This window comes from Rhamphochromis longiceps, linkage group LG4 (assembly GCF_057381845.1).
Source record: "Rhamphochromis longiceps isolate RC_006_pf linkage group LG4, R_longiceps_female_GT1.1, whole genome shotgun sequence".
In the NCBI taxonomy this organism is placed as follows: domain Eukaryota; kingdom Metazoa; phylum Chordata; class Actinopteri; order Cichliformes; family Cichlidae; genus Rhamphochromis; species Rhamphochromis longiceps.
In genome coordinates this window covers 19,248,476-19,272,097 of record NC_140560.1, presented here as the reverse complement: position 1 = coordinate 19,272,097, position 23,622 = coordinate 19,248,476, and the positions used below count along the sequence as shown (strand labels likewise).

At 38.3% G+C, this 23,622-nt stretch overlaps 2 protein-coding genes and 2 pseudogenes across 2 annotated transcripts; 1 reads left to right on the top strand and 3 right to left on the bottom strand.

Moving 5' to 3' along the window:
* The first annotated feature begins 3,317 nt into the window (after positions 1-3,317).
* Positions 3,318-4,960, top strand: LOC146671431 (uncharacterized). Its single transcript, XM_085403643.1, has 3 exons — positions 3,318-3,434; positions 3,646-3,753; positions 4,312-4,960. The coding sequence occupies exons 1-3, from the start codon at positions 3,333-3,335 to the stop codon at positions 4,747-4,749; spliced, it is 648 nt and encodes a 215-aa protein (XP_085259769.1). The 5' UTR covers positions 3,318-3,332; the 3' UTR covers positions 4,750-4,960.
* Position 4,961: 1 nt separating this feature from the next.
* LOC146671430 (uncharacterized) lies at positions 4,962-7,100 on the bottom strand. The gene is made up of 6 exons (XM_085403642.1): positions 6,950-7,100; positions 6,712-6,848; positions 6,563-6,628; positions 6,329-6,375; positions 6,015-6,163; positions 4,962-5,296 (listed from the first exon to the last, which is right to left on the bottom strand). Exons 1-6 carry the CDS (start codon positions 7,083-7,085, stop codon positions 4,974-4,976), a joined length of 858 nt encoding a protein of 285 aa, XP_085259768.1. The 5' UTR covers positions 7,086-7,100; the 3' UTR covers positions 4,962-4,973.
* A 4,085-nt stretch (positions 7,101-11,185) lies between these two features.
* On the bottom strand, positions 11,186-11,621 carry LOC146671429 (Ig heavy chain V region XIG14 pseudogene; annotated as a pseudogene).
* Positions 11,622-19,290: 7,669 nt separating this feature from the next.
* Positions 19,291-19,720, bottom strand: LOC146671428 (immunoglobulin heavy variable 3-74 pseudogene; annotated as a pseudogene).
* Between the last annotated feature and the right edge of the window lie 3,902 nt (positions 19,721-23,622).

The window sequence follows — 23,622 nt, the reverse complement described above, 5'->3', positions numbered from 1 at the left end:
GTGACATCTGCAGTGTTTTTTATGTACAGCTGTGTGGCTTCCTATATCACTGTGGCTTCCGAGCACAATAATAAACTGCAGAGTCTTCAGCAATGAGGTGGTTCATTTGCAGATACACTTGATCCACATTGTTGTCTCTAGAAATAGTGAAACGATTCTGGACAGATGTGGAGTAAACTTTAGTGCTCCCACTTGGAGCAGAAATGTGAGCAACCCACTCCAGTCCTTTTCCTTCAGTCTGTTGGATCCAGCTGATATCAGCATTATCATCTGATATTCCTGCATATGTACAGGTGAGTTTGTGAGAATCTCCAGGTCGTTTTACCACTGGTTCAGACTCAGTGAGTGTCTGACTGCAAACACCTGGAAAAAAAAGAAAGAGACTGATCAGAAAGAAGCCAAACATAATCCTAAGTATGAATATAGAAAAGTGCAGAACTGTGTTATTCACCTGGAATCACTGCTAGCAGAATGAGCATTATACATTGAGTTAAAGTCATACTGAAAAGTTGTTTGTCTGTGTTGTCTGTCTGGTTTGTCTTCACTTTCCCATTCAATAAGTAAAGCTGGCTAAGCCAGTATTTGCATTAACTCCTCCTTAAAATGTTAAAATAAATCATTCATTCAACACTTTTAAACTGCACTTCATTGTAGTTTTATAACACACCTAATTTCACATGGTTACAATTGTGTTACAGAAACTCTGCTCAACCTGTATTCACAAAACCTAGTTGAAGAAAAGCTCAACTGGACAATGACAACTATAACAATGTCAAACCCTATTACGCTATTGCTTCCTGACCGCTATGCACATCAGTAGATTGATCAAACATTATGATATAATTAATAAACAGCAAAAACTAACAAGAAAATACGGTGAAACTAATGGCTATTTATAGTTTTATTAATCTGTTTTTTGTTGTTGTTGTCGTTTATTCAACCACAGGTCAGGAAGCAAGAACTTTATTAACAAACTTTGGTCTCATTATAGGAGTTGGTATGTAGGATAAACACAGGGGCAAAAACATTTACAAAAATCAGTAGTTGCTTTGCAAAATTTCCTACCAGTTAGTATGTCAACAATATCTGCAGTGTTTTGTGTACAGCTCTGTGCCTTCCTGTCTCACTGTGGCGTTCGAGCACAGTAATACACTGCGGAGTCTTCAGTTGTCAAGCTGCTCATGTGCAGATACACTTGATCCACATTGTTGTCTCTGGAAATGGTGAAGCGATTCTGGACAGATGTGGAATAACGTTTGGTGCTCCCACTTGGACCAGAAATGTAGGCAACCCACTCCAACCCTTTTCCTTCAGCCTGTCTGATCCAGCTCATATCAGAGCTATCTGATATTCCTGCATATGTACAGGTCAGCTTGTGAGATTCTCCAGGCCATTTTACCACTGGTTCAGACTCGGTAAGAGTCTGACTACAAACAGCTAGAAGAAAATAAATATGATCAGAAATGAGCCAAAAAATAAAACTAAGCATGAATACAGAAGAGTGCAAAACTGTGGTGGTTACCAGGTATCACTAATAGCAGGACAAGCATTATACATGTAGATGAAATCCTATTGAAAAGTTGTTGTTTTTGTCTGTATGGTTTAGTCATCTGCACTTTGTTGTGAATTAAATACAGATGGAAGGATCAATATTTGCATTGGCTCCACCTTAAAGCATCAAAATAAATAATGTTTTAAAATGTATTTAAATTGCAGGAGGAGGTTAGACTTACTTGCTGAGACTGTGGTTTTACTGATTATAAATATAATTTTAAAGTACACGCATAATACTTTTAGTGTTTGTTTGGTAAGCAACACAATGTCGATTGAAATGAGTGACTTGATGATGCAGTGCCTGATTCCAAGAATACATTTGTAAAAATGAAGCAAAATTGAACACTACAAGCATTTAGTAATACTATGACTTTTTCCCCTGATTATCTAAAGGCCTGGATTCTTCAATGCTTTTTAACATTTTCTTATTTAAATTATAATTGCATGTCATACAAACCAAATAAACTAGTTCTTCAAAGGTTGGTGACATCTTGTTTTGCTAGTTTGATTAGCAATCAAAAACATTCCAAAGTTCTACTTGACCATCAGCAAACTTCTTAATCCTCCTTAATATGCTTTCCCTCCCCTGGCTTCTGATGACTGTGAAAAGGTTTTAGATTTCTTCACTGACGAGATCAACAGTATCAAGTACGGTGTACATTTTAGGACATCGTCAGGTATCAGACAAAAAATTGTCAGGTGTCAGTTGTCAAAAAAAAAATTGTCAGTTGTCAAAAAAAAAAATGTCAGGTATCAGAAAAAAAATTGTCAGGTGTCAGTTGTCAAAAAAAAAATTGTCAGGTATCAGACAAAAAATTGTCAGGTGTCAGTTGTCAAAAAAAAAAAAAAAAGACAGGTATCAGAAAAAAAATTGTCAGGTGTCAGAAAAAAAATTGTCAGGTGTCAGAAAAAAAAAATGTCAGGTATCAGAAAAAAAATTGTCAGGTGTCAGACAAAAAAGTTGTCAGGTGTCAGAAAAAAAATTGTCAGGTGTCAGTTGTCAAAAAAAAAAATTGTCAGGTATCAGAACACAAGGTACCAGAGAGAAAATCTTCCTGCAGGTGGCGCTGTTGTCATGTCCCACCCGAATTGATTTCCAAATACGTCATCAACGTGTGACCGTGGGAGAGCGTAAGGTCATTGACCTCACCGGAGTTTTACCGTGGTTCAGGCTCCTAACGACACAAGGTAAGTTTAACTTTTTCTCCCTTTTGTTCATATTTTTGCCACAGTTGTGTTATATTAAGTTGCAGTTATGTTGTGAAAGTTACATATCAGAGACGGAAAGCCAGTTTTGTACGAAACCAAATCAGTACTATTTTTGTCTGGCTAATTCATTCTAGCTAGCGACAGTGGTGAAACGTGATTCAAATTTAAACTGTTCAGTAATTGTTTTGTATACATTTCAGCAAATGGACAAGCTGAAAGCTTACGAGCAGCTTAAAAAAGACCTTGAAAATGGTAATCCAACACTTTATTAAATTTTTTGGTAATGTTTGCAAGTTAATTTTTTTAACTGCAAAGAAAATAGAGGTTCTTTTCATGGTACTCCAGCAGCTGTTAAAAGGATCATGTGTGGCCAACAAGGGATGGAGGACAGCAACATTCATCATGAGATAAATGTTTCACTGTAAGAACTTTGACACACTTTTTTTTTTTTCATTGTCAAAATCGATTCTTCCTCAAGCTGTAACATAATATGCCTCTATTTTGTTTTTTTTATTCGGACATGTTTCTGTTTTATTAGGAGACTGTCTAACCCCAACATCGTCAGACTCATGGCAGTTGCCTGCACTGAGTCCTGCTTTTTGTTGGCAGCTGAATACATTCATGGCGCAACCCTGCAGCAAGTGCTTCACACAGACAGCTGCTTGGTGAAGGTACCAATACTCATAATTTTATGTTTAATACATTTAGGTAGATTTGAATAATCTTAATACCCTCATATTAAAAAAGAACTTTTTATTGCTGGCATTTGTTTAAATATGTACTTGAAACCATCTTTGTGTACAACATATAAAAAGACTGACATGTTAGATTGTCACACCTGGCTACGCATTGTTTTATTAATATTATATATTGTCTTGATAGCTTGAAGGGGATGATGCCGGTTTCATATCACTGGACTTATCCATGGCAGTAGAGTACATCCATGCACAGAGAATCATTCACCAGGATATAAAGCCAGCAAATGTCATGGTAAGCCATATTGTATTTTTCTTTTTCTCCACTTTGTTTTTGAAGATCAAAATAAAAATAGTATATTATTTATTTAACTTTATTCTCTTCAGTCTATTAAACACTACATTTGAACAATGAGAAACTTTTCTGGCATATTCATATAAAGGATTTTTAAGTAAGAAGCCTTACATTGTTTCTTTAATAGTCCAATTTTTCTTTAATATGTTGGTTCTTGCACACCTACAAAATTCCCAAACATGTTGTAAGTTTAGGCTTTACAAACTGAAAGTTTCTATTATTTTATTAGTCTGTACCACTTGCTTAAGTGGAATGGGGATTAAAAAATGCACAGGACTATAAAACCGGGTTGGATCATTAACCAATCTGTTAATTTTAATGTTGGGTATAATAAACAATCTCAGAATAAATCTGCAGTGATTGGGTGATCTGGGTGCTAAAAGCTTTGAGGGTTTTTTTTTTCCCCCAATTATGAGCTGTGGTCTTTGGAATGACATTTTTGATAACATTTGTGAAATTTTAGACAACCTGGTAAGGTCTCATATGTATACCTTATAGGTTCACCACCCTTCTAAGAAGGCAGTCCTGACAGACTGGGGCATGGCAAACATAAGAGACACTGTGATGCTTCGTCAAGGGAGTAAGTTCACTGCCCAGGCTACTGGTCCAGCTGGTGGCACATATCTTTACATGGCCCCTGAATGCATACTGATGTTTGAAGAGGCCTCGTTCCAAACAGACATGTGGTCCCTCGGAGCCACATATCTGGAGATCCTGACGGGTTCCGCTCCGTGGATGGTTAAAAAACAAAGAGAACTGGCTGCACTAATGGCCACCAAAACCCCACCACATGCCCTATCACATCTCAGTGACAAAAACAGTTTTCTTGGTGGTTTGGTGAGCTATGACCCAGACTCAAGGCCTTCCGCATCTGATGTTGTTAAGTTTCTCAAGTCAGGCCTTGATCTTACGAGCCGATATGGCTACAAGTGGTAATGTTGCTACAGTCTGCAGTTCAAAAGTCTTTCAATGTGAATTATGTTCTACATTATTGTTAACAAAAGTTGTGGTAAATGAAACACTGAATCATTATGAAAGATGGCACCTTGTCAATTGTATTTCAACATTTTATTGTACATTTTGTTGGTCAGACAGTTTTCAAATTACCTGTTGATTTTAAACAAGGATAAATAAATGTTAACAAACACTGTTGTATGATTTTATTGGTCATTGGAAATGTTTACTGGTGCACCTTCCATCCTCTCTCTCTTCAGAAAGATGTATATGTCATTTGCCTCGGCAAACGTAGAAAGTGTAGGAACTGCATTTCTGTTCATGGCAGTTGTGAGCTCTTGGACTAGCATGAGGTATGCAGCAAGGCAACCATCAGGTGTGCAGGGAAACTGGCTGTTTTCTAAAATGTTCTGGCACATGTCTCTGAATTCCTGGTTTGCTACCAGTGAAGGCTCTTCCCTCTCACAGATTAATTGCTTGGCATAGTCTAAAAGGTCTGGGTCAACAATGTGCAGCACATTGCCATATCCTGCGAATGAAAGACAATATTGAAAAGATGTTCACTTTGAATGTTAAAAATAAATGAATAATGACAAAGCTGTTCTAGAACCTGTATAAGAAGCAGTCAGTGTTTACAGATGTTATTACAGAAACTTAAAGATGGAAATATCACTCAAACATTTAGATAAATTTTTAGTTAAAGGTGTCAATATGAAGCCATTTTAGTATTGACAGTAGAAATTCAGAAATCTCTTATTGTACTACAAGTAGGCTTCTTCGGAAGACACAAAAGAGAAAGCACATTATAACAGTTTTACGCTCATTACACTGGCTTCCAGTATATTTTAGAAAATTCATTTTAAAATTTTAGTAATGACTTTCAATGCTCCGAATCGTGAAGCTCCTGCCTTAATTTCTGATCTTATAGAACCCCACGCTCCCTCTCCCAGCCTGTGATCATCTAATCAATGGCTGTTAGTAGTCCCACCAGAAGACCAGAGGCAATAGATCTTCCAAAGCGGTGGCTCCCAGGTCATGGAATGCTCTGCCTCCATCATTACGTTTCCTTGATTGCATTTATTCTGTATGTTCGATTGTGCTGTTTTATGTTTATCTGTTTTATATTATTGTGAAGCCACTTTGTGGTTTTTATCCTGTGAAGAGTGCTATATCAAAGTAAAAGTAAACTAATGAAAGTTAAAAAACAAACAAAAAAATAAAACCCCACAGGCTTTCAAATGACATACCAGGAGGTGGTGAGGTAAACAGAAGGTCGGGTTTCCCAAATGGACCAGGTGCATTGCGTTGCTTGCGGATGTCATGGGTGTTCCAAACTGTTTGCTCCGTTTTTAAGTCTCTTTGAAGCAGTGGCAAGTGTGAGTACTGCAAGCAGTTGCTATGAAAAAGGAGAATTAAAAAATTAATATGTTCATCTGCTTCTTTGAGGTAGAATAAGTAAAAGCTAAATTTTAATCAGTACTCAAAAAACAAAGGCATTCCTAGACCACATACTTTCATACTGCTGCTTGATTATTTTTCATGTCTAAAAATATTGACTTACATGTGCACAGGATTGTCCAGTTCAAGGATCCCAGACTCCATCATGGCCTACGCATGTTGTTTTGAAAAAGACATAAGTTGTGAAGGTGAGAATTTCATTAGTGAAAAGGTACAGATGTACATAAACACAGATTCTGGCCTTGTGTTTTCAGATAAACTAATCCATCGTATGTTTAATGAAATTTGGATGGCTACTCTTTGTTAATAGGTTTTACAGGTGAAAGATTTGCTTTACCTCAAATGTTGTCAGCCATTTCTTAATCCATGTCTGCTTTAAAATATTGTTGAAACATTCAGCTCTCTAAACAACAGAAACATGACATTATCAGTTTTGTTGTCAGGTTGTTACTTTAGAAATAGTCATTTACCAGCTTAAAGACATACCTGGTTGTGCACTGATGTCCCCATTCTGAAGCACCTCCATGCCTGATTCCCAAGATCTCGCATGTGAAATGCCATCTGCATTTGACCCACAACAAGGTTCTCCTTTCCTCTGTCCCCCCGAATCATTTGAGGACAGCCTAAAGACACAAACTGAAGATAATTAGTGAATGATGAAAAAATAAATTTATTAACAAAATGTAATCTTTTTTAACCCCCCATTTTTTAGTATATTGCATACCACCCTGTTCTTGAACAGCCTCAAAGAAGTATCTGGCCACAAAGTTTTGCTTGCGGTTGGATGTGCCCACCTTTAGCCATAGAACCTTCCTGGAAAATCTGAAAAGAAAGAAACAGAAAAGTGGCCACTTGTACATATGATTTAATCATGTTTTGGCACTATGTTTGGTTTTTGTTACATTCCCCAAGAGTATGCTGGTTTTCCATTGACAATTTTTTTTCTGATACCTGACAATTTTTTTTCTGATACCTGACAATTTTTTTTTGACAACTGACACCTGACAATTTTTTTTCTGATACCTGACAATTTTTTTTTTGACAACTGACACCTGACAATTTTTTGTCTGATACCTGACGATGTCCTAAAATGTACACCGTACTCACGGTCACACGTTGATGACGTATTTGGAAATCAATTCGGGTGGGACATGACAACAGCGCCACCTGCAGGAAGATTTTCTCTCTGGTACCTTGTGTTCTGACACCTGACAATTTTTTTTCTGACACCTGACAATTTTTTTTCTGACACCTGACAACTTTTTTTCTGACACCTGACAACTTTTTTCCTAACACCTGACAATTTTTTTTCTAACACCTGACAATTTTTTTTCTGACACCTGACAACTTTTTTTCTGACACCTGACAACTTTTTTTCTAACACCTGACAATTTTTTTTCTGACACCTGACAACTTTTTTTCTGACACCTGACAATTTTTTGTCTGATACCTGACTTTTTTTTTTTTTGACAACTGACACCTGACAATTTTTTTTCTGATACCTGACAATTTTTTTTCTGATACCTGACAATTTTTTTTTTGACAACTGACACCTGACAATTTTTTTTCTGATACCTGACAATTTTTTTTTTGACAACTGACACCTGACAATTTTTTGTCTGATACCTGACGATGTCCTAAAATGTACACCGTAATCAAGTCACAGTTCAAATCTGTACAACTTCAACCACCCCAAGTCTCTTAAACAGTTCTGTTGTCTGAGTTTAAACTAACTTCTTCAACAGATCTTTTGGATGTAGTCTCATACGTGTACACTTCACCCAGCCCAACAGAGATCCCTCCTAAATTCATTAAAGAGGTTCACCCTGGCATCTCTCCCTGCTTCTCTCTATTGTCAATCCTTCCTATTCATCTGGGTGCATTCCAGATTACTTTAAAAAAGCCAGTATTTTTCCTCTACTGGAAAAAAAACCCCTTAGATCCCTGTTTGAAATAATTATAGGCCAATTTCCAAACTCCCCTTTATTTCCAAAATCCTTGAGAAAGCTGTTGCTCGTCAGCTTCTTCAGCTTGTTGACGGAAATAACAACGTCAATAAATTCCAGTCTGCTTACAGACTAAACCACAGCACTGAAACAGCTTTATTAAAAATTACTAATGATATTCTTATATCCTGCCCTAATAGTTATCACTGCTGGGATTCCATTCTGGATTGGGGTTAATCTGGGTTAATCTGGGCTGTAATCTGAGGTGCTGTTAATTTGCAATTTCTGAGGCTGGTGACAGCAACAGAGGTGACTCTTGGTCGTCCTTTCCTGGGGCGGTCCTCATGTGAGCCAGTTTCATCGTAATACTTTTGGTTTTTGAAACTGCACACACACATTGCAATTTTCTAGAATGACTGAGCTGCAGCTCTTAAAGTAATGATGGACTCTACTTAGCTGATTGGTTCTTGCCATAATATGAATTCTAACAGTTGCCAAATAGGGCTGTCAAGGGTATAAGACATATTTAGAGTCATTATCAATTTTTTATTTGCTACATAATTCCATATATCTTGCTTCCAATATTTGAAAGTAGTAAAAATAATGAAAAAAATCATTAAATCAGAAGGTGTGTCCAAACTTTTGACTGGTAGTTTATGCAAATTAGATTTCCCTAAGTCTTCTCTTTGGTGTGTAGACCACATAAACAGACAATGTCTTTATTAAAAATATATCAATAAATAATAGAATATAGAAACAATAAGAAAACTTTTTATCTCCTACAGAGAAAAAGTTTATTACAGAGACTACTAATGATCACATTTTTATCACTGTTATATTCCCATTTACTCAGTGTTTGTCCAGGTCTGTTAGTGGTTTTCATCACTGTGGAGCGACGCACACAGTAATAAACAGCTGTGTCCTCCATCTGCAGATTCTGTCCTGTTATTGTCACTGTTCTGGCAGAAGTGTCTCTGCTGTAGCTGAACTTGTTCTCTAAAGCATCATTTTTATAAAAATCTCCTCCACCCCACTGATGAAAAATCCAGTCCATTGGTCTTCTTTCGCGTTGCCTGACCCATCCTGTTGCATAGCTGTTATCAGTCAAAGAATAACTAGAGACCTGACAGGTGATGGTTAAAGTCTGTTAAGGCTGCACAATACTTGAATCTGGTTGGAGGAGATCAATACTGTACACACCTGTGGAGACAGAAATCAAAACGATCTTTGTTATTGATCTGAATTTTTTGCATTGCTATTATATTTATTAGGGTGAATCCATTAAAAACTCCTTACAGTGTCCAGCAGCCAGCAGCAGCATCGGCGTTAACAACACCATCATGACTACACCTGAATGATGTACACTTGTACACTGACACACAGCTACACACTCCTTTAAAAAAAAAAGCCCCCCCCCCTCCAAAAAAACCAACCTTATTTGCATATTGTTACACACATTTTCTTTAAATGACAGCATATAAAGACTGTGTCCCTTAAAGTGACAGTGAATTATTATTGTGATGATGATGTCAATGAAAGAGTTTGTATGTCCATTAACCTTCTCCTCTCTGAATTTGTGAGTTATTCGTTGTTTGTTAGTAGTGATTGTGTTACAATATGTATTTTATTTTCATTTTAATGAAATGTCACAGATAAGGAGGTGCCCATTAAAAGGACTCTGCTATTATTCTGTTATCACAGTATTAACTTGCTATTAGTTTGTTTATTTTGATTCTAAACAAACTAATAATTAAAAGAGTTATTATCATAATATTCAATTCAACTGGGGACTTTAAATTGAACTGTGTGGATCCATTATATGGCTTCTGAGTCTAAGCATATAACTTATTAAAATCAAACTAGATTGGAAGAGACAATATTGAAAACTGTCCAACACAGTTTAACAGAGACTCACCTTACTTTAAATACTGAATCATTTGATAAGAACTGAGTAATACTTACAGATATCCTGCCGATATTTCCATATTTAAATTGTAATGATAAATTAACTCTTTAATATACTGATATTTTTTTAATAATAAGGTTTTAGTAGTATCTCTGTATTCAGTATTAGTCTAAGTTCAGGTTTCAAGAACCTGTTGATGCAGTGCCAAAAAAGAAGTCCTGGTTTCTAACCAACTCGCTGACCTTTCTCTGCAGAGTTTATGTGTTTCCCTCATGCCTACATGTGTTATCTCTGGGTACTCCCGCTTCCTTCTGCACCCTAAAGACATGAAAGAGTTACATCAATGTGTAATTCTAAACTGGCCATTCAGAATTACATATAATTGTCTGTCTTTCTGTGTTATTCCTGTGATTGACTGGTAAACTGTAATGAGTGAACAGTATACCTGCCTTTGGCTTTTACAGCTGTTTACTATTTGCTACTACCAATTTAGTTAGATGTTTATTTCATATTTTTTTGTAGTTATCAATTTATTTATATTGACGAGGACTGACAATAGGCAAAACATAATTCATTTTTCAAAACAATGCTGCAGTTGTTATTTTTTAAGTCCATCCATCTTCATCCGCTTTATCCGGAGCCGGGTCGCGGGGGCAGCAGCCTAAGCAAAGAGGCCCAGACCTCCCTCTCCCCAGCCACCTCCTCCAGCTTATCCGGGGGAACACCAAGGCGTTCCCAGGCCAGCCGAGAGATATAATCTCTCCAGCGTGTCCTGGGTCTGCCCCGGGGCCTCCTCCCGGTGGGACATGCCTGGAACACCTCACCCAGGAGGCGCCCAGGGGGCATCCTTGTCAGATGCCCGAACCACCTCAGCTGGCTCCTTTCGATGTGGAGCAGTAGCTGCTCTACTCTGAGCCCCTCCCGGATGGCCGAACTTCTCACCCTAATTTTTAAGTGTTAATTTAATATCTAGGAACTTAAATATAAAACATTTCAGATTGTTATTTTTCATGTACAGTTTTTGTCTGTCATTATTTATCTTCTAAGCTTGACATGGTTCAGTGCTTCTCACACACAGAGTTTTTGCATGGCCTTTCAGTCTCTTATTTCACTGTGGCTCCCGTGCACAGTAATAAACAGCAGAATCTTCCTGTTTGAGGCTGTTCACCACTAAAGTCACACGATTTTGGGAAGTGTCTTTGGTGATGGAAAACTGGCCTTGGAGACTTTGGGCAAATATTGTGCCAGTCCCGCCATCAATGCGTCCGATCCATTCTAGTCCTTTCCCAGGTTTTTGACGAATCCAGTGTAGATAAGCCAGAGAGAGTCCTTGAACTCTACAGGACAGAGTGACTGATTGTTCTGGTCTGCTGACCACTGGCTCTGATGAGGTGAGAGACTGACAGCGAGCAGCTAAAAGAGATAAAGAGTTTAGAGGGAATGAGCTAAAATCCAAATTATAATAATATTCTTTTCCTATATTGATACAGACTTCACTCACCTGAAATAAAAGTCAAAAGGAGCAGACTCTGTAAAATGGCCATGGTCATAACCTGGTTCAGACTTCAACTGTAAATGGTGACGTGATTGAGAGATATTTATGCTGTGTAGGCAGAGTGGGTGGGGATTTTTGGTCAGGTTGAATTTGCCTGTTTGTGTAACTGAAATGCAGTTGAAGTTATGTAAGCTATCACATTAATGAAACGTCACAGACAAGAAGGTCAAATAATGCTTTGTTACTGGTGTACTGTTTTTTTTTTTGTTTTGTTTTTTTTTACCAAAAAGTTTAAGGCAGGCACCAGCTCCTTCAGTCTTTTCATACAGTCTCATGCAGTGTGACAAACAAAACAAAACAAAATCATGATTACACAGTCAGTGCCAATATACCTGTTGAAAACCTGTTTCATTGCTTCTCTGCATACTGGCAGATGTGAGAAACTTGTCATTGTATGCCCTCTAGTGTTCCACATTATTTTACGGTGCAATCTCCATGTGTAGTGTTTTGATTATTTATGCCCAGACAATGACTTCAATGAAGACACATCTTTTTAACCCATGCAATTTATTTTATTGGGTACTTAATTAATAATTAAAAGACAACGTTTTATAAAACACTTAAAAACTTAAACAGTGTGTTTAAGTATGTTCAAGTAATATCAATATCACTTTTTGTGTGACTTTGTGAATTTGAAGGTTAGCATCATATATGTGTTTCATATTTTATTCCACACACAGTTAGGTATTGTGAGTAAGTCGATGTAGACTGGAGCTCCCAGGCACCTTGAGACGTTAGGCAGATAGCATGACCCTTCTCCTTATCCCTTGAGCATTTTTTGGCCTTCAGACAACAATTCTCATTGCTACACTGCCAGACAGGACAGGCAAAGAAAAAATTAAAATAAATAAAGGGATCAAGAGTAATTTGAAGTGTGTTAAAAAGGCCAACACAGTTCTGGAAAATATTTTTTGATTGGATGAAACCAAGATCAACTTCTACCAGAATCATGGTAATGGATTGGATTTATATAGCACTTTTCAAGGCACCCAAAGCGCTTTACAATGCCACTATTCATTCACTCACTGGTGGAGGTAAGCTACAGTTGTAGCCACAGCTGCCCTGGGGCAGACTGACAGAAGCAAGGCTGCCATATCGCGCCATCGGCCCCTCTGGCCAACACCAGCAGGCAAGTAGGGTAAAGTGTCTTGCCCAAGGACACAACGACCAGGACAGGTTGAACCAGGGCTCGAACCGTCGACCTTCCGGTTACAGATGCGATTCCCAAACCCCTGAGCCACGGTCGCCCGTGGTAAGAAAAAAGTATGGAGAAGACATGGAGCAGTTCATGAGTCAAAGCATAACACATCATCTGTAAAACACTGTGTGATGGGATGGATGGGAGGATGCATTTCACTTGTTGAAGACTAAGCTTTGGGCAGAAAGGCACACAAACAAACAGCAACTGAAAGCCAGCATCTGGTGATGTCCATGAGCCACAGACCTCAGGCTGTGTCACTGCCAGCAAAGTGTTTTTAACCAAGTTTTAGAAATGAACATTTTATTTGCAGTAATTTTATTTGTCCGATTACTTTTGAGCCCCTGAAATAAAGGGATTGTGTTAAAAATGCTTTAGTTCCTCACAGTTTTATGCAATCTTTTTGTTCAGCCGTCTGAATTAAAGCTGAAAGTCTGCACTTCAACTGCATCTGAGTTGTTTTATTTAAGATTCATTATGCTAATGTACAGAACCAAAATTGGGAAAAAAACATTGTCTCTGTCCAAATCTTTTGGACTTGCACACAAAGTTAGCTCTGTAGTTTTACACATGTTCTCATCTCAAAGTGTAACAAATTACGCCATGTGACAAATTGTCAGTATGTTACGCTTTTGGCCACCCAACATGTCTCTATGTTATTTGTTTGGAAATGTAAGGAAACATGAGAACCATCTGGAATGAATCTACACATGTACATTTCTTTTACTTTCTCATCATTAATCGCATTGGAAGAGACTATCTAATAGACAAACTTCAACCACATTCTTTCTTTGGCTCTCGGAGGAGGCGGACGCACTTTTTCTCCTCTCCCTTATCTTCCCTGCTAGTTCTTATGTCCTTTTCTAGTCTCGTGTCTTTTTTGTATTACTTTTCCTGGAACACTCTCTCACAGTCTGTGTCTAAAACCTAAAAGAGAATTGGGAGATTGAGAGACCAGTGTCGGAGTGTTAAAGAACAGCTTGAAATTCTCATGAGTTGTTGCAAAAGAAAAATCACCATCATAATCCGGCTACCCCTTCGGCGCCAGCTGTGGGCTCAAGGCTGGAGCCGAACAAAAACTCCCTGATAACGACTGTGTTGAGTCTGTTCCTTCCCATTATCACCCTCCCTATCCAACGCCACCTCCAACGCTTACCTCCCCCATGATGTGGACATCGGGTCAGCTGGAGGCGCAGTCGAAGATTGCAGCGGTCCCAGATCAGATGTACAGACTGGAACACTTTCCCATGTTGCTTGTCTGTGTTTATTGTGTTATGGTGTGTTGATACCTGTGCATTCCTGTATTATCCTTTTGTGTTGCACATTTCGATGTTTTTTTCCTCGCTACCTGGCCTGACCTGTCTCCCCAATGTGACGTTTGTGTATTGTATGTACGGTCGGCAAGGTCTGTCATCTCGGTTGTGGGCAAAAGACCTGCAACTGACAAATAAAGGCTATCTCATCTCATCTCATGATAGACTGAAGCAATAAATTAATGAAATATTAGAAAAATTGAATTTGAAAATTGTGTGTGTTTTTCTGTTTTTTTTTTTTTTTAAATGAATTCATGGATGAGTATGGGGGATTGTTCACACAGTCCACTATATAAAGTAAGCAATCCACTCCTTTACCAGGGGTCCGTTCTTCGTACCTCGCTAAGTAAGTTAGCTGGATTTGATTGTTGACGATTTCGCGTGATCTTGGATCGTTCGGTTCTCCAAAGCTCATCCGGGACTTGCTGTCATAGCAACAGATCCGTAAGCGTAAACCTGCTCGGGAGCAGGCTTACGTTATGTAAACAAGATTAGATCGCGGGAACTCAGGTATGTCCGCTTCATTTATACGGAAGCAACAGCGATATTTTACCACTGTTTTTCCATAAATAAATGTTATCAGTGTAACTAAAGATAATGCAGTACTTGATCCTTTTATTGATTCCATACAGATACATACAGGTCATTTCCTAAAAAAAGGGAAATGTACCATTAATCATTCTATTTCATGTATTTGATTATTTCAGATGTAATTCATATTTTAGAGTAGTAATAGTAAATTACTTCATGTAAGCAAGATGAGAGACCACGGCTATAAAAGCGAAGGTGGATTTGGGAAGTCTGTCGCAGCCATGTCCTGTCCGTATACGCGAGCCACCCATTGCGGAAGGTGCAAGATTGATAAGGAGAGTTTTCAGAATTCAGCGTATATTGCGGGATAGACAGGATCCTTTAGCTCAGCGCGACAGTGTGCTCATAGAGAGATATCGATTTTCCCGTGAGGGTATTATTTACTTAACCAACTTGTTGATGAGGGGGTGCAGGACCACCATCTGTCTTTTTTGCTCTGCCCTTTTCTTGGTTGCTGTTATAAACAAACAAACAGATTATTTCAGGGTCTCTTTTCAAGAGACTAAAAGCAATATAAGTGATAAATATTACCATTCTGTAGAATATTCTTATATTTCACTTTTACTTGTTCCCATTTTCTAGTGGGTCCTGTTGTGGCTCTAATGTGAAAGAGGATATAATGTAATATAATATAATATGATATAATATAATATAATATAATATAATATAATATAATATAATATAATATAATATGGTGTAATATAATAAATTTACCCTACCGCCTACTGGTGTTGGCCAGAGGGGCCGATGGCGCGATATGGCAGCCTGGCTTCTGTCAGTCTGTCCCAGGGCAGCTGTGGCTACAACTGTAGCTGCCTCCACCAGTGTGTGAATGTGAGAGTGAATGAATAGTGGTATTGTAAAGCGCTTTGGGTGCCTTGAAAAGCGCTATATAGATCCAATCCATTATTATTATTATTATTAAATTACTTACGAGTTTAATTTGTCAGCAACTTTCTGCCAGCCCTCTCTCCTTGCTTTTGCAGCCTTTGCAGTGTTCCCTTGCGTTTTAATTAAACTCTGAAACTCCTGAAATCCCTCAATCAAGAGTTCTTGCTCTGCTGCCGAAAAATACTGAGCGCGCTCCTTTGACATTTTCGCCGACCAATCAAAGGGTTGCCAATCAATGTTTCTACTATCGATGCGTAGCCCCTGTTAAGCCACCCAGTGATCTCACATTACTTCATCCAGCTGTACTAATCGTCAACAACAGGTGTGTTCGGAGAACCGGAATAGCGAGCTCAGAGTTAGCGCGATGATTTGATCTTGGATGTGTCATTTGATCTTGGATGTAGTAAGCGAGGTACGAAGAATGGACCCCAGGAGCCTGTCTGCAGTGTTGGGAAGGTAACTTTTAAAATGTATTCCACTACAGATTACAGATTACAGATTACATGCCCCAAAATGTATTTTGAAACGTATTCCGTTACGTTACTCAATGAGAGTAACGTATTCTGAATACTTTGGATTACTTAATATATTATCATGCTTTTTACAACTACATGAGTACTGAAACTACTCGCCATACCAATACCAACTAGATTTTAAAATCTTAATATAAAATGAGTAACAGCAGGGTGGACATTAGGTAAGGCTGCACTTTTTGCAGCGATCTCGTATAGAAAACTATTTTGCGTGTATATAAAACAGGTAAAAAGGCGTAAAACCGTAAAGGGACCTCTGGCTAATACGTCGGGTTCAGTGTCGGGCTCTTAGCCGAAAACTAGCGTTACTTTGTTGTCTGGGTCAACTTGGCTAGCGAGAGACAGAGAGAGGCGTTGAAAGGCTGCTCAAACGGAGCTTATTGTTTCGGAGGAACACAGGAACACAGGAACACAGTGCACAGTCGAGTCTTAATAGCTTACTTAGAACTGGGCTCGTCAGGCACTCTTCTTGGCTGCAGTGGTTATTATTATATTTACATGCTTCCAGCTCCCGTTTCTGCTCGGTGACAACTCGTAGTTTCCCAGTCCCCTTTTTCTCCCTCCCTCGCTCACAGACACATAATGGGTATGGCGGTCCATTCTCCCTGCAGCACGGACTACACTGCCCATGAGGCTACATTCTTTAGGACTATGCCTGTAACACTCTGCCTATTGCCTTCATATTAAATCATTTTGGTGAATAAATTTTAAAAATATTTCGTCACGTCATTATGGAGTTCGCAAGTAGAGGTGACATGGGCCGTGAGATTGAGACAGAGGCATTAGAGCCTCTTGTTTGGGTTTCCACTGGTGTGGAATTACCAAAAAATAGGGCAAAGCCTAATATGAAAAATATGTAATCCATTTATTTCAACAAAGTAACTGTATTCTGAATACCACCCTTTTAAACGGTAACTGTAATGGAATATAGTTACTCATAATTTGTATTTTAAATACGTAACGGCGGTACATGTATTCTGTTACTCCCCAACACTTCCTGCCTGTGTCAGGGTGTGGTGAAGGAAGACCCAAGTTTGCAGATGCAGAGGCAGCAGGAGGTAAAACTAAAGGCAAGCAAACAGGATACTAATTACAAACTACAAGGGCATGACTGGGCATATGAACACAGGAGCATGAATGTACACTGTGACAAGAAACAAGCGAAGATGGACACAACAGGACAGTGATTAGAAGTGGAGAAACATGGGAACACAGCGGGAGCAAAGTAGACATAAGGAGACATGGGGTGCAAAGCTGAACACAAAGCACATCAGACAATAACTATCTAAATAACACAGGAAATCAAAACAAGTGAGACATAAACAGAATTACACAGAGAGAGTCAGAGACAGACAGAGACATGACTCGGGAAACAGACAGACAAATAAACATGGACACAAGACTGGCTTCAAAGGGAGGCACAAATAACTAACACAGGGGATGCTGCAGAGGACACACAGAGGCAAGACCAAGACAAACATGAAAGGAAACACAGAACATGAACAAGTAACTAGGAACTAGTAACTAAGAACTAGAACAATACCAAACAAAAAATGTTCAAGATGAAAAAGAAATATTTGTAAATCATACTTATTAACAACAATAATAACAAAATATTAGTAATGCATAACTATGAAAATCCAGGAAAACATTTCATATTAAGGGTTTAAGGTCAGTTAAAAACTGATATAAAGTGGATTCTAACCATCAGTCACACTCACAAAGTGTCACAAAGTGACATCTGCAGTGTTTTGTGTGCAGATCTGTGGCTTCCTGTAACACTGTGGCTTTCGAGCACAATAATAAACTGCTGAGTCTTCAGTTGTCAAGCTGCTCATGTGCAGATACACTTGATCCACATTGTTGTCTCTGGAAATGGTGAAGCGATTCTGGACAGCTGTAGAATAATATTTATCGCTTCCACTCGGAGCAGAAATGAAGGATACCCACTCCAGCCCTTTTCCTCCAGCCTGTCTGATCCAGCTGATAGCAGCATCACTATCTGATATTCCTGCATATGTACAAGTCAGTTTGTGAGAATCTCCAGGGTGTTTTATCACTGGTTCAGACTCAGTGAGCGTCTGACTGCATGAATGCAGATCTGTGGTAGTTACCAGGAATCACTGATAGCATTGAAGCATTATAGATGTAGATAAAAACATATTGAAAAGTTGTTGTCTGTCTCATTTACTCGTCTTCACTTTGTTGTGAACTAATTAAAGATTGGCAGATCAATATTTGCATGAACTCCTCCTTAAAGTGTCCAAAAACAAGTAACACATTAAAATGCATTTAAATGAAACCTGTTGATAAGAGGTTAGACCTACTTACTAAGAGTGTGGTTTTGTTGATTGTAAATGTCGTATTAAAGTAAAAGCTTAATATTTGTAGGGTCTGGTTGATTTAAAAATTTGAGACATGTCCAATAGAACAAAGAACAATAATAAATGAAAGAATCTTCTTTTTCCAAGCTGTTAATATGCAGATGCTCCTGATCCTGAGTGTTGTCTCTGGAAATGGTGAAAAATGTGGAATAATATGTATCGCTTCCACTCGGACCAGAAATGTAGACAACCCACTCTGCCTTTAGCTTATTGGAGCTTATGGCTTTAGCTACCCACACCAATTCTCTGAACTTCGTGAGTTCATTTATAAAACAAGCTTTATATGTATTTATTTTTTCAAGATTTTATATCAAATGAGAGTTGGAATTAATATTTTCCTTTTGTGCTAAATTTATGCAGTTTCACTGTCTTCACTGATCAAATTTCCTGCAACTGGCTGTGAGTGAAATGAGCTGAAGGCACAAGATAACTTACTTCTTTCAAAACAGTTTGGCAGCTGCAAGTGAACAAATTTGGGATTTTTTTTTTTACGGTTTAATGTTTCTATCTAGGGGCTTAAATTTAGGACTGTTACGTTTCATATACAACGTCAGCAGTCACAAAGGTGATGTCTTACAAGTCCAGCTAGTTCTATACGATTTAATGACCACACCATTAGACAATTGTATTTTTACTCATTTGTTTCATGGATAACTCCATCAGTATTTAACTCACTAGGCTGAAATGGTTCAGTGATCCTCACACACACAGTTTTTGTATGGCCTTTCAGTCTCTTATTTCACTGTGGCTATCGTGCACAGTAATAAACTGCAGAGTCTTCCTGTTTGAGGCTGTTCACCACTAAATTCACACGATTTTGGGAAGTGTCTTTGGTGATGGAAAACTGGCCTTGAAGACTTTGGGCAAATATTGTGCCGGTCCCATCATCAATGCGTCTGATCCATTCTAGTCCTTTCCCAGGTTTTTGACGAATCCAGTGCAACCAAGACAGAGCGATTCCTTGAACTCTACAGGACAGAGTGACTGATTGTCCTGGTCTGCTGAACACTGGCTCTGACGAGGTGAGAGACTGACAGCAAGCAGCTGAAAGAAATAGAGAGTTTATATGATGGGAAGGAGCTGAGATCCAAATATTCTCTTCCTATCTTGTCTCTTCCTAACAGACTTCACTCACCTGAGATGAGAGTCAAAAGGAGCAGACTCTGTACAATGGCCATGGTCATAACCTGGTGTGGATTTCAACTGTAAATGCTGATACGAATGAGAGATTTTTATGCTGTGTAGGCAGAGTGGATGGGTATTTAGGTCAGGTTGAATTTGCCTGTTTGTGTATCTGACATGCAGTTAAAGAAAGAGACACAAAACAAGTTAACATTTTGTTGCAACACTACATATAAATACATACAGCAAAATATATTTGCATTGTCAATTTGTGATTTTTCTTAGTGTGTTTAATATTTTTTTATGTGTGTTAGTTATTTGGAAGTAAGTATACTAGAATGTTTTGTCAGCTCTCTAATATAGTGTAAGCTATACTATCACAGTAATGAAATGTCACAGATAAGGAGGTCGACAGTCAAATGATGTTCAGGTTTTCAAGCACCAGAATAAACTGCAACAAAAATGATTGCACGGTCACTGTTGAACTACCTGTTGAAAACCTTTTTGTCGTTTCTTTGGATACTGGCAGAGGTGAGGAACTTGTCATTATGTGCCCTCTAGTGTTCAGTACAACCCCCTCCCCAGTCCCCTTCCACTGTCTTATTTTTGCTGTTTGTACCCAGACAGTTATTCCAGTGGCGGGCATATCCTTTATGAACAGTGGAGGTTGCAGGTTTTAAGTAATTATTAGAGTTAATATGTCGAGTTCTTTTGTTCATACAACAGGCTCATACAAACTCACAATTCATAACATATCTTTATTTAACTCATTCTTCTTTTTGCTTACTTCTGTAAATAAAACAATTCATTTACTCTATGTTCTGTTTTGTCTGTTTGTTTCATACTGCATCAGCCAAAATCTACATCCTAGTTATAAAAGCAAACCTATATAGTGAATGTGGTTTAATATAAGCGTGCTAGTTGTTAAGCTGTACTGATAGTTTGAATCATTTTGGTATTGAATAGTACACTAAAGAATCATCTGTGTATTTGGGTGAGACAGATAGATTTATGATACATTGTGACTTCTCTGTGGAAGATGAAGTAGAAACACATTTGTTAATTCATGTTCATATTCAAATTTACATTATCCATGTCTTTTTGCACGTCTCTTGGTGGCTTGGACTACTGTATCCCTAACATGTAAACAATTATAAGAGACGGTTTCAGTTCAATTCAGTTCAATTTTATTAATCTAGTTTCAAATCTAATGGGATCCTCCAGGCCTTTTAACCACTGGTTCAGACTGTTTTGTAGTCTGACTATCATCATCTGTCAGGTTAAAAATAATAAAAGAAAGTGATCTTCTTTTATAACATAATGTTACGTCCCCCCCACCATGGCGGAGGCAAAGGTAGGAAGGAGACAGCAACACTGGACAACCACAATCAATGAAGGAGGAAGACCACAGAACAGTTAAGTATCAGGCAGGATTTATTGGGTGCTTGCCTGGATAGTCAAATTTAACAACAGTAAAGAGGTGGGGGAGGAGGACTGGGCGGTTGATCCAAATCAAAGAAAGTAATAAAACAAAAAGAGGTCAGTAGCTTCCAGGGCCTAGCCTAACTGAAAGAAAAATGCAAAACAAAAGGCCTACCTAGCTACTCGATAAAAGTCAGTGAAAACATACAAGGGTGGCATCAACCGCATAACCTAGTGTGACTAACAGAGTAAAATCTACAACCAGTGTATAGGGTACCCCGGCTTACCTGTCCAGCCTCCCACCACACACAACATAAAGATGCCTGTTTGCAAATGTTTGTCAAAGCAGAAGCCAGCAGCCACCAGCTGGCCAGGGAGCGGCTCATTTGTAGTGTTCCTTGGAGTGTGATTGGCCAACTGAGCCCAGTCCAGCCAATAGACACCTGCCAATCAACTTCGAACTGGCCAATCAGAGGAGGCCTGACGCCTGAAAGATGAATAGAACACAAAACAGAGTACAAAAGCAAAGCCACACCCCTTGGCACGTAACACATAATAAGAGTCATTATAAGTGAAAAATCTTCACCTGCCAAGAACACAGTTAAAAGCAGCAGTCCTGCCCTGTAGTCCATACTGTTAAACTGTGAGTCCACTGCTCTCTGTCATCGTCTCTGCTGTCAGATAAGTAGACATTAACCCCTCCTCACTGGAATGACTCAATTGTAATTAATTTGGGCATCATTTGGTCAACATGTGTTAAATTTAGACATACTTAAACCACATTTAGTATGTCTCTAATATAACTCAAAGTGCTTTTAGTGCACTCAAATTAATATTTTACTTTTTTTTAAGTCTTTGTAACATTTTCTAATTTATATAATTTGAAACATTTCCATATTTCATGAAACATTTACTTTGAAATTCAAGTCTTTTTGTTTTTTTTTTTTCAATTTCATTAGAAAGATATTGAAATTAGATATAAAAAGAAAAATGTTCTTTATCATAGGGACAAACAAAAATACATCCTATAAGGTTTTCAATAAGATGGAAGACAGTATTGTTCTGGCACAATAAAAAAAAATGGCTGGCTGTGGAGACTTTACTACTGGAATGAAGAATCCATGAATCTGCCCTGGACTGACTGTGGGTAACAGATACTACATTAAAACCAGATGTTATATGGATGACTCTGCTATGATCTGACAATCAACACACCTTGGAACAATGACAGCAACCACCAGAGTGTAAGCCATGTTAACAGTATCCCTGGTAGGTATTCCATCCATACATCAATGAAACAATCCATAATGACACAAAGTGATGACCACTGATACACACTTTGGTCACCTGAAATGAGGGCCAAAGTTGCATGCTCTGTTCAGTGTTGTTGTACTTGGCTGAGACTTCAGCTGTGAAGCCTGAAATGTATGATAGGTATAGGGGTAGAATGGATGTTTGAGTGTGCTTATTTATGAGTCTGAGGTGCAGCTTGAGAAGGACACAACCTGTGGTTTACAAAATACTGAGACATGTTGCAACTACACAATCAATAACACTATTCATTTCTGAAAGTCTTTCAACATGTGTGAATTTGTTAATAACTGGGAGTAAGAATAAATCACACACAGCTGTGTGTTAAATTTAATCAAATGAATATACTTGAATATACTTGGGAGTTGTGTGTTAGGGAAGAAGTGAGCAGTGACTGTTAATTCATGTCATTTTTTCATGTCGTTGTTGATATTCAAGTTTACACCATGCATGACTTGCAGGTTTCTGAGTATTTGTGCAGGTCTCTTGGTGTTCTGGATCACTGTGTCACTAACACGCAAAACAGCTGTGTCCTCGGTCTGCAGATTCTGTCCTGTTATTGTTGCTGTTCTGGCAGAAGTGTCTCTGCTGTAGCTGAACTTGTTCTTTAAATCACAATTTAAATGATGAGAAATCCAGTCCATTGCTTTTCCTTCACGCTGTCTGATCCAACCTGTTGCATAGCTGTTATCAGTCATAGAATAACCAGAAACCTGGCAGGTGATGGAAAAACTGTCCAAGCTGCACAGACCTTGAGTCTGGCTGAATGAGATCAATACTGTACACACCTGTGGAAACAGAAATTAACATTACATCCATCATTCATCTGACAATTAAGTATTTCTTATATATTTATATGAGGGAATTTACTAAAAGCTCCTCATATGATCCAGCAGCCAGCAGCAGTATCACAGCTAACATGATTGATGCTAAAGAGGAAATCTTTAAGCTGATCTGTCTTTTCACTGACAGGCAGACATCACTCTGCGACATCACTCCCTTTTAAGTAACTATTATTTGCATATTCTTGAATATATTAAGTTTTGATCCATTTAAGGTATTAGCAGTATATAGACAATTTGGTTTTTTTTTGTTTTTTTTTTTGTTTTTTTTGTCCCGTTTGGATCTATAGCCATCAGAATTGTTGTCTTAAGGCCAAGAAAGATGCCAAGCGGATTTATTTTACCAAGTGGATCATCATGGCCTTGCCATATTGGTCCATTTG